Source organism: Gracilinanus agilis, chromosome 6, assembly GCF_016433145.1.
Source record: "Gracilinanus agilis isolate LMUSP501 chromosome 6, AgileGrace, whole genome shotgun sequence".
NCBI lineage: Eukaryota > Metazoa > Chordata > Mammalia > Didelphimorphia > Didelphidae > Gracilinanus > Gracilinanus agilis.
The window spans coordinates 165,280,678-165,291,983 of record NC_058135.1 but is presented as its reverse complement, the minus strand read 5'-3'; the positions used below and the strand labels follow the sequence as shown (position 1 = coordinate 165,291,983).

Sequence of the window (11,306 nt, the reverse complement as noted above, 5' to 3'; positions counted from 1 at the left end):
AAAAAACCCACATTACAAATGAACTCCATCATTGGGAGAAAAAACTTTGCTCTTATCTGTGATATTCTTTCTAACATTTAATGTCACATCATATTTCTACTTCCATTTCTTCATTATGTCCTTTCCAAAACAACAAGCATAGTAAATGAACACTGGGCCAGTTATTTACTTTGGGAAGTCACCTAAAACAAGAAATTAGGCCTAGATTGGCTATTTTATTGTGTGAGAGGCTATTATAGACCAATACCACGCCCTGAGTAAGGCTTGGAATGGAGTTTTGGAATGACTAGAGCTTATAAAGCACAAGATCCTTCACATCTATGATTTCACTTGTCCCTTACAACAACACTGAAATAAGTTGTGTGAGTATTATTATCTTTATTTAACAGATGGGCAAAATGAGGCACAGGGATATTGAATTATGCAGCTAGTGTAAGAGGCATAATTTGAACCCAAGTTTTTCCTGATCCCAAGTCCATTGCCAACATGAGACAGAAGTAGGATTTTTAAGAAGGAACTTTAAAAAATTAGCCTTCTGCCCAAACCAGCAATATGGAAATGTTGCACATATCCAACTGAAAATAAAGAGGTTTGGAGAAAACATATGAGAATCTACAAATATTGAAAAGAAAATAAAATAATAAGAGTGAGCCCCATATAGCATCTCAACTTAAATTTTGGGTTCCCAGAGCAAAAACATCAAGCCCCTTCCCTTTAACCTTTTAAAATGACAAATCAAACAGGTGTTCATCTCCTAAAAGGCTCTCCCCTACTGTGGGGGAGGTTGGGGGTTGGGGTGGAGAGAGGAGTGACACCAAGGCTTAGTTAGGGAGGATTCCCTCCCACTGTGGTAGGGAAAGGGAATTTACACATCTGCCACGGAATCATCCTGATTCTCACTCTAGGGAGCTAGGCAGAGAGGACTCTGTTTGTAACTCTCTTGATTGATATCAGTTGATGACAAAGCCCTTTCACTTCCATGGGGGCATGCTCCAGAGAGAGGGCCAGTCACTCCTGCTGCTTTCTTGCTCACTAATGTGTCCATAAATTTGTAAAGTTCACCACAGCCCTCACTCATCTACTGCTGAGCTCCACAGCCAAAACCAATTTCCAGAGCTCACTTCCAGCTCTAAAGAAGACAAGGTGCAGGGAAAACTTTACATACAAAAGCTATGTAGAAAATTGGGAAGTTTCCTCTTCTCCTTCTCCCCTCCTCCTGGTCTCATTTTTGTTTCCCCATTAAAGACTAGAAACCTGCTTTGGGAGAGTTTTATTTTTTGCTGCATCTGGGGCTGCTGGTTAACTTGAGGAATGAAAGCCCAATCTATATTTCCTTGTTCCCTCACACTGTTTCTGAGCATACTGACTCACTTGGACCATTTTGGGTGATTCTGTTATTGATCTAGTTCATGAACTGTGTCCCAGGAAGGGAACACTCAAGGGGAGGGGTCAGAGTACTCTGCCTATTGGTACCCAGGGAGTTATTTGTTATAGATTAGAGCAGGCTGTTCACTGTCTTTCTCTTTGTCCTGTGCCTGTTCTTTTCTGTATTCTTGATTGTACAGGTAGATGGATTTGGGGCTAAAATAAGAAGACTGTATTAAGCTTTTGTATTACAGACAGAAAAATCATAGGTTGATCCAATCTCCTAGTAATGGAAATGAAGTTCCAAGAAGTGGAGAAAGCTTAGGGTAAAACTCTCTTTGCAGTCATTTGTTTGCTGGTAAACTTTGGATTGGTATTTGCAAGTGCAGATGAGCACAACCAGTAATTTAATGACTGTCTCAATACTTAACAATTTTACAAAAGAAAAATAGGATGGAAAATGAGACTAAAGATTTTTTAAAACTTAAAATTCATGTAGATTTCCCTTTCTTTCAGGACAACGGTCTTGCCACGTTTGAATTTAAAGCAAAAAACCAGGCTTGATTTAAACCATAAAAAATGTGCTAAACATTAGTAATGCTCGTCTTTTTTTCTTTTTCCACTTGAACTCAAATGTTGGCACTCATATAGTCCTGGATCTTTCCTTTTAAACTAAGTTAAACTTCAGGATTTAAAGAAGCATGGTAAACTTTCTTTCTAAAAGGAATTTTTAGATAAATGAATTCCCAGAAATATTATTTGTTCTACAAGTAGCATTTCAAAATAATTGAAGAGTCCTCTAATATTGACTCAGAATGATCACTGTTTTGTCTGATTGTCATTTGGCAGAGGGAAGACGGGGGTAGAAAGCTAATATTATGCAGGAGACAGTCTGGTATACTGGATAAAAAACAGGATTCAAAATCAGGAAGACTGGGGTGTGAATCCCACTCTCAGACATAAGCTTAAATGCTATTGGAATCTGGGCGAGTTGCTCACTCTCTGTCCTTCGCTTTTTGGAGATAATTATAACACTTACTTCACAGTGTGGTCATGAGGTTCAAGTGAGATAAAGAAGGAAAAGTGCTTTGTAAACCTTATAGAGCTATCTTAATGGAAGCTATTAATCACTTGTATATACCACTTCTTAAACTAATAATCTACTCTGCACATTCTAGAATACTCTGTAAATCTGAATATTTTATTGTCTTTTTGCTAAGATTTGCTAAGTGTCTCTCTTGTTTATTGATTATCATATTAGCCATTATACATTTTATGCCATAATGGCCACTTGAGATTTTATTTCCTGTTATTTGCCTTGGTGCACTTTTACTGGTTAATAACCCAGAGGTTAGAATAGTGGAAAGGGCTCTGGTTCTGGAGTCAGTCAGAATATTTAGTTTCTATCCCTTTCAAGCTATATGACTTAAAGCAAATCATTTGACCTTCTGAAGATCAGTCAGCTTCATCATCACAATCCTTGGACCATCTATCACACAAAGTTGTTGTGAAGATCAAGTAGAGATAATGTACATAAAGTGTGTTACAATCCTCAATATATTCTACAAATTAGAGCTGTTATGATATAGCAGTTAGATCACATCGACAGTTGTTTTAGTCTAGCTAAGGGGTCAAGTTCAGTAGAAAAATAAAAGGTTGTCATTCTCTAGGCAAAAATAACCATTTATTGCTTTTTTTTTTTTTGTAAAGCAGTTATGCTTCTTTAACAAAAATCTCTAATGTCACATCTTGAAACAAGGAAGGAACCTTTTTTTTTTTTTTTTTTTTTTTTTTTTTAAGGTATGCTAGCTGTTACACTTTATCCCGCTTTACCCCAAGGATCCCTATCATTCACTCTGCAAGTCTCTCCTTTGGTGGAACTCCAGGCACTGAAAGGACCATATGGATGTTAGTTACACTTCCTATAATATACCATCTACTTTACAGGATTGTTTAGAGTCAAGTTGTTTGTCCCATTGTAAAGCACTGGGTAAGTATGAGCTATTATTTCTGTTATAAAGATATGCTAATATACACTGAAGGGTTAAGTATAGAATTGAACAAATTCAATTGGATTCCAACTAGATTGAGAACAGGCAGCTAGATGGCAAAGCAGATAGTCAAGGAAACTCATCTTCCTGAGTTAAATCTGGCCTGAGACACTTACTAGCTGGGTGACCCTGTTTATGTCACTTAACTCTATTTACCTCAGCTTCCTCAGTTACTCGACAAGGTAGTTAAGGAAGGTGTTTTTGCCTCCATCTTAGAGAAACCTCAGAGAGTACAGGAATTTGTCTAAGGGAATATTACTAGAAAGCCATGGAGATGGGAATCCATGCAGCTTTATTTTTTTTTTATTTTTTTTTTTATTTTAAACCCTTAACTTCTGTGTATTGACTTATAGGTGGAAGAGTGGTAAGGGTAGGCAATGAGGGTCAAGTGACTTGCCCAGGGTCACACAGCTGGGAAGTGTCTGAGGCCGGATTTGAACCTAGGACCTACCTCCCATCTCTAGGCCTGGCTCTCAATCCACTGAGCTACCTAGCTGCCCCCTCCATGCAGCTTTGATGATTCTAAGTTCAGCACTCCACCCCATTATGAAGTGAGAACATTAATGTAGTGCTATGAATCCTATGCCTTAGAATACTGGTGAGGAATCTTCTTTGGGAGTCTTGTTAAGTTTCACCTCACAAATACATCCAACGGGGTGAGTCTTCCCTACCTTGTGCCTTGGAGTTGTCAACATTGTGAATGACTAAAAGAGCAAGACATTAAGGCCAAGAGTACTGGAAAAAGCATTTGTTTGAGAGTGAGAGGAGGCAGGGTTGAATTCCTCCTGCTCTGTCATTGTACGATTGGGTAAAATGAAGATTTGGACCAGATGACCACAAGCATCCCTTCTGGCTCTTAGTCTAGAAAACTATGATCTCTTTCCAACAAGTAAAATAGCAGGTGGACTGGTCATGTATTATTAGCATGGAGTCACATAGCGTGTGGACAGCCCAAATGCTGCAGAGGTCCCCAAAAGATACTAAAAGAGTGAGAGGAATGTCTCCAATATCTTGGGTATATCTTCTATAGAGAATTTGTGGAAAGGAATGGAGAAGAATCTCACAGGTTAGAAATAATGTGTGATTGTATTGGTGGAAGTCATGAACTTCTAAAATTCATGATGACTCCAAAATTAAAGACCAAAGGAAGGCCCTTGGGATTTCTGCCTCTCTGTAGCTGTAGCAGCAGCAGCAATACTAGTCATTTCCATGATTGTTCCATGTTGACAGTAGCAATATGTATTTATATCAGTGAGTGCCAGTACTGCTAGGTGCCCTATAAATATCTTCTGACTTATTGTGCAGGCCTAACTAAATGATTTTTTTTGTTCGTCCAAGAAAGCAAGGATGCATTTTATTTTAACTTTATATCTCTTGGGCCCTAGATTTGCACTCTGTAAACAGTAGGCACTTAAATTGTTGGTGAGTGAATGAGATGATGCTGCAGGCCTGATTGTTTTATTTATTTTTAATGCCAGGACTCTTAACTTTATAGAAAAAAAAAACTTCCATATTTCCATTATTTTACTTACGATTGAATGTCACATTATGGACATAGTTAATTAGTACAATCTATTGCAACTGTATCCCATCCATTATTTAAGGCATAAACAGAACACAAACGAATTTAAAACTAATCAATGTAATCTCATCCCAAATGAGGGAGAAAGAAAAGAGACAAAGGCATAAACATACAGACCCAACCACGGTGTGGAAGGTGGAGATTCACCCACACAAAGACAGCGCTTTGACACAAAGAAAAGAGGAATTGATGTGGCTGTAGGGAAGGCGGCTGTTCTCCTCCCCTCCCCCTACTCCTAGCTGTAGCAAGGCTGGGCAGAGAATGAATAGTTTGGCAGAACTGCTCAGCAGCATGTACCTGCCCGTGAGCGAGGGCGTGCAGATGCATGAGGGAGAGAGTGCCCTACATGTGCAAGTGTTTATGGAAGGGGGAGGGCACAGAGACAACCTTTGTAAAACGAAGCTGGCAGAGTATGCCCACGTTGGGTGGGCTGGAGAGGGGGCGGGGAGGGAGACAGCCCATCCCGGCTTTCTGAGCTGGGCAGTCAACTTAATAGCGTCTCCCTCTATGCCCTACCCCCATCCCAGCCTGCTAGTCCACGGGCTCTCGTGCCCCTGGCCCACCTGCGCCCCCCACATCTCCCGTGGCTAGCCTTGAGGATGCCTAAGGGCTAAGAGTGTCCTTTTCAGGTGCTTTCAGACACGCACATGTTGCTCACCTCCGGGAGTAGTGTGGCAGCAGGTCTGGGCTGCCCCACTTTTCCCCAGTCCCGGAAGCCTCAGCAGCCTCACGGGGCCCCGCACTGGACTCGCCCCTTTCAGCAGGGGCTGAAGGCAGGGGAGAGGGGCGGAGGGGTGGGGAGAAGGGCGGAGGGGCTGCAGCCAACGGCTCAGGAGGGGGCGGAGTCTCCCCAATGTCCATGACTGGATTGGCTGCGGGTGGCGAGGGGCAGGGCCAAATCAGCACAAAATAGCCTGCGCGCTGGGAGACAGCCGCCACAAACTCTGCCCCTAAGCTTGAGCTTTCGAGCAGCGTTTAGTGGCTACAACCTCTTGCAGAGCTCCGGGAGCTATCGCTGCTTCTTGCCGCTGCCTCCACCTCCATCTCCGCCTCCGCCGCTGTGCACTCCGAGACTCCGGTGCGGCTGCCCATCTTCCCCCTTAGCCAGACCAGTCAGCCCCGCCCGCCTTGTCCGGTCCAGCCCTCGGCCGGGGCGATGCGCCTGATCCAGAACATGTGCACCATTGCAGAATACCCTACTCCCGGCAGCAGCGGCAGCGCCGCCGCCGCCTCCATCGACTGCTGTCTGAGCGCAGTGTCGGGCCGCCGCCTAGTCAAGATCGCTGTCGTGGGGGCTAGCGGAGTCGGCAAGACCGGTGAGTCCTGGGCCCGAACCCGCACTGGCTCTGGGAGGGTCGGGTTGTTCTGGCTGGCCACTAGGTGACTTCCTCCTCCTCCAACTACGATTTGGAGAAGGGGAGTAATCATAGTCCTTATTTATTGCAAGGGTTGTAAAGCGCATCGGGGATCTGGGAGCTCCTACGGATCTCCACCTCTTGCCACTCTCGTCCCCCAACCCCACCTTCCTTAATCGTCTCTAATCTCTGATTTCCTCTCACCATGAAGCCAGTCACTTGGGGGAAATGGTGAAGTTGCTTTCTTGGTCCTTTTAAAAATGTGGACTACTACTTACCTGTTCGGACTTTGGTACAGCCCTACTCAGAGGCAGAGGACTGCCCTACATGATCAGTCCAGCTCCCGAATAGAGTAATTGTTGTTTCCCTCTTCTCCCAGTGTGGTTCTGGTCAAGGATCCGGGCCAATGAGTGTAGAAATGGTATTTCACTTGGCTTCCTGCCGCCCATTCCCTGGGGAAGCTATTTGCTGAGCCTGGGCTCACAGCCCAGGTAGTGGGTCTCTCAGTTAGCCTGTCATTCCAAAGGATAACCGGGTTTCCTTTTTCTTTTCTGACCTACAGCACTGGTGGTACGATTCCTGACCAAACGATTCATTGGCGACTATGAAAGAAATGCAGGTGAGCATCTTTTAACAGCTCTTCTTTTGGGGGAAATGCTGGGTTGGTACCATTACTGGTATGGATTAAGTAAATCCTTCAAAAAGAGCCAGTCTGTGAGCATCCTGACATTTGTGACTTCCAGCCTTTACAAAATTTTCCTTCCCTCCCCCCACCCTATCCCTTCACCCTACCATCTGGCCTCGTTCCATTCTGGACTCATTCATCATTTTACTCCAAAAAGAATTCTTCTCCTTGGTATGTTTTAACTATTGGAGCCTCAGTAGGAAGTACCCTTTGTACTTAGGCTCACTCTCCAAAACACTGTAGCTAGAGTCATAAAAAAGATAGCCTGGTCCTACCCCCTGTAGTCCTGGCTTTCAGATTTGACCTTTTAAACCAAAGACCAAAGCAGAGTAGTTATAAACCTAAACCTACCCCCTTTCATTAGTAGTGTCTAAAAGAAAAAAAAAATAAGTGGGACTTTGATTTTATTTTTGGGAGGGGCTAGACTGAATAATTATGAGTACACATTTTAAAATCCTTGTTATTAGGAACCAGAGGCGAGGAACACACACATATATTACATGTACTCATACACATATCCAGTATGCTAAAACCTTCAGAAACATGTGAAGGGTCTATATGCAATTATTTAATATACCCACTAAACTATTAGCCACCATAAAATCAGTCAAGGCAACTTGCTCTTGTTTTGGCAATCATTATTTTAAGTGTTTTCTTTAGTGGATGGTGTGGGTTGTACTTTTAACTATCTGACAACCTGTTTAGAGGTCAGATATGTTAAATGATAAATGTGTCAAGTAGTGATCCAGGACTGGAAAAAACACGCACATTAGAAGGTACCATGGTGCAGGGAAAGCAGCATTCCACTTGGTTTCTGAGGCCAAGTTCTCTGCCACATATTAACTGTGGCACCATGGGCCAGGCATAATCTTGTTGTCTCAGTTTCCTCATCTGTAAAACTGGGGGGCTGTATTAAATGATGTCATGCCTCTGCCAACTCCAATGTTCTTGGATTTGATGAATTACAGCAAGGAAACAGACTTGAGGAAATGCTTGTTCATATATAGAAATTTAGTTTGGGAAGAGGTCAGCCTCTCAAAACAAATGAGTTTCCTGTCATAAAAAAACAGACTCTATAAATATAATGTTGTATTCTTTTGTTAAATAGCAGCAGATTGCTTTGCTTTTGGTATCAATGGACTTTTGGTTAAAAACAAAAACCTTAATAAGATTTCAAGTTACTAGAACTTACTGGGGCAAATGGGTTTATTTTGTTTAGTTTTCCCCCCCCCCATTAATGAAATGCTTTGAAAACTTTCTCATTTGGGGATAAATAACCTTTTTCTTTTCTTTTTCACTTGAATAGGTAATCTTTATACCCGGCAGGTCCAAGTAGAGGGAGAAACACTGGCAATTCAAGTTCAAGATACACCAGGAGTCCAGGTGAGATCCTTATAGTTTCGTAGACATTATCTGTTTTACATCAAAGTGGCATTGTCCTTACTCTAGCTAATGCTATGAAAGGAGAGGTTGTAAGTTAATGGAGCATTAAGAGAATCTCTTTAGCAGCTGATCAGCCACAGCTTGAGGAATTCTGGGGTATAGAAGTCTACTGTCTGAAATGGGGAAAAAAATCTTGTAACCAAAAACTTTAGTATTAAAAACCAAATGTGTGGATATATACACTAAGACTCAGAGTCAGTTTTATATTGTGGAAAGTTACTCTGTGGACAAAAGAGCCATACTAGTGTTATAGTGGGTTTTTTTTTTTTTTCCTCTCTCTCTCTCTCTCTCCCTTGAACTGGGCAGTTCTCCAGGTTTAAATGCTTCCAGCTCATATCTTCACTTCCCCAGACTTACTGTCTAGCCAGCTAATTTCCCATTTTGTGGAACTACAAAGTCTCTCTGCGTGTAGTACTATGCAGGTCAATTTTCCACTTGAGTGTAGTGAGCTGCAGGGTTATTTATTCCAGCTTCATGCAGCTGGATCAACATATTCTTAAGAAAGTCAAAATGTGTGGGAATGTAATTTGTATTTATGACCCTCAATGGTGTGAGTCCAAAAGACTCTTCTGACTTAGACTTTAAGTTGACCAAACTGGGCTTTTTTCTATCCCCATCAATTCATGACCTTTCTCGGTTTTAGATCCACGAACAAGGGTTGAGCTGCAATGAACAATTGAATAGATGTATTCGCTGGGCTGATGCTGTGGTGATTGTCTTCTCCATCATCGATTACAAGAGTTATGAGCTGATTGGCCAATTGCACCAGCATGTCCAGCAGTTACACCCAGGGGCCCGGCTGCCAGTTGTCATTGTGGCCAACAAGGCAGATCTGCTCCATATCAAGCAGGTAGAGCCACAGCATGGACTGCAGCTGGCCAACATGCTGGGTTGCACATTTTACGAAGTGTCTGTCAGTGAGAATTACAATGATGTCTACAATGCCTTCCACGTCCTGTGCAAAGAAGTGAGTCACAAACAGCAGGTCACTAGCACACCAGAGAAGAGGAGAACCTCTCTCATTCCTAGGCCAAAGTCTCCCAATATGCAGGACCTGAAGAGGAGGTTCAAGCAAGCCCTCTCTGCTAAAGTGAGGACTGTCACTTCAGTCTGAAAGCAGAACTTTTAAGAGAGATTTTGGTCTTCCAAGGAAGTAGTCCTGAAGTTCCAATCTTGGAATGCTGAATTCTGCTACTACAGGGTCTAAGGAAGGGCTGAACCTGAGAGGCTGAGAGCTCCTTCTGAACTGCTGCAGAAAGGGAAGAGCTGTTCTCTTGGCAGGACAGAATCGATGAGCCTTGAATACGTTCATGAAGTCGTTCTAGCATGCGGCCAGCAGGATAAATGCTATTCAGAAGGGTTGGACCTCTCTGAATCAGTGAAATAATATGTGTCGTCTTCCCCTCGTGGGCTATGAGTGCTGTGGCTTTGTCTACACATACCACCTTTGTAAAGAAACCAGTTGATTGTTGTTTCACAGGAAAATTGTTGTTTCACAGGAAAAGTATGGACACTGTGATGTACAATGAGGCTAGAAGAACTCAAGTAAAGCATTCACTTGCTTCTCTTTACCTCCCCCCTTGCCCAGAAGAATGATGTTGCAATAGCAGTTTAGGTTTCCAGTGCCGAAGCACAAAAAATTAATTTGCAAAATGCCATTCTAACTTAGGGGGCAACCAAATTCCTTCATGAATAAGGAACAAAATGCTTCCTACTAATAGATACCACTGTTGGGTTTCTGGGCCTAAATTTTCTGTAAGACAAACACATACGATTGTAAGCTTACACCAATGCAAAAAAAAGGTACTTGATGCTTGCTTGAAATATGATGGGTGTGATTTGCTGGGTCCAAAGGATGCAGCGGTTGAGTCACTTAGTAATTGTTAGTAACTGTCAGATTGTTTTCTTTTGTTTTGGTATCAGGTGCAGAAAAAACCAACAGGTGGATATCATGTTAATTGATTATTATGTGTTTTGTATAACAGCTCTTGGCAATGAAGCTGGAATGCCTTCTAGGCTTGGCTGAGCCATGACTGGTGGCTAAATGCTAAAGCACCATCTTAGAGTGAAAAGATGGGGGTGGGGGAGGTCAATGAGTCCCCCAAACTATACAGATGCACTTTAAAAAGCCACTTGTGCTTTTGCTTAAACTGTAATTAATTTATTTTATGTACAATAAAAAGCTCATTGAGATCAGTAAACTTTTACCTCCAGTGCCTTTATTCTCAACATTACCCTTCCGTATTACAGATTCATTATTCAGCAAGAATAACTGATAATTTGCTTGCCAGGTCACATACTAGAAAAGAACACATCCTACTTCCCTCTTGGTTCCTCAGGAAGACTTCAGGCAGGTGACAAATGTGGTTCTCCCTTGTAAGATGCTAAGACAATATCTGCCCCACCAAAGAAAAATAATAAGAATAAGAAAGGTCTCAAGTCTATAGTTGATAGACCATACTGAATCTCTGAGGAGACCATCTTTTTACTTCTCTTTTTGTAGTTTGGTCAATAACCTGTAGCTGCTTCTGGGAACATTTCCACTCATACTTTGTCACTAGGTTTGAATGTTGAAATATTCCAGGTCACTGTCTATCCATCTTGGACAAAGTCTAGTACTGTTTGAGGCTCTGCCTTTGGGGTGGTCATTCAGTGCTTTAGCAAAAACCATTGAGCCAGAAGAGTAGTAGCTGACAAAGTAGAAATTGGGCCACTCTTGGAATTAGGAAGACCTGAATTCAAATTCTCCCTTTGACACATACCAGTATTATATCCATGCTCATCATGCAAATAAAGAGTCAGGAGAGAGGGCCTGCTCTGGAATC

At 42.3% G+C, this 11,306-nt stretch overlaps 1 protein-coding gene across 1 annotated transcript; it reads left to right on the top strand.

The window, feature by feature from the left end:
- The first annotated feature begins 5,959 nt into the window (after window positions 1–5,959).
- RASL11B (RAS like family 11 member B) lies at window positions 5,960–10,669 on the top strand. Its single transcript, XM_044680654.1, has 4 exons — window positions 5,960–6,314; window positions 6,916–6,972; window positions 8,345–8,421; window positions 9,125–10,669. The coding sequence occupies exons 1-4, from the start codon at window positions 6,155–6,157 to the stop codon at window positions 9,593–9,595; spliced, it is 765 nt and encodes a 254-aa protein (XP_044536589.1). The 5' UTR covers window positions 5,960–6,154; the 3' UTR covers window positions 9,596–10,669.
- The last annotated feature ends 637 nt before the right edge of the window (window positions 10,670–11,306 follow it).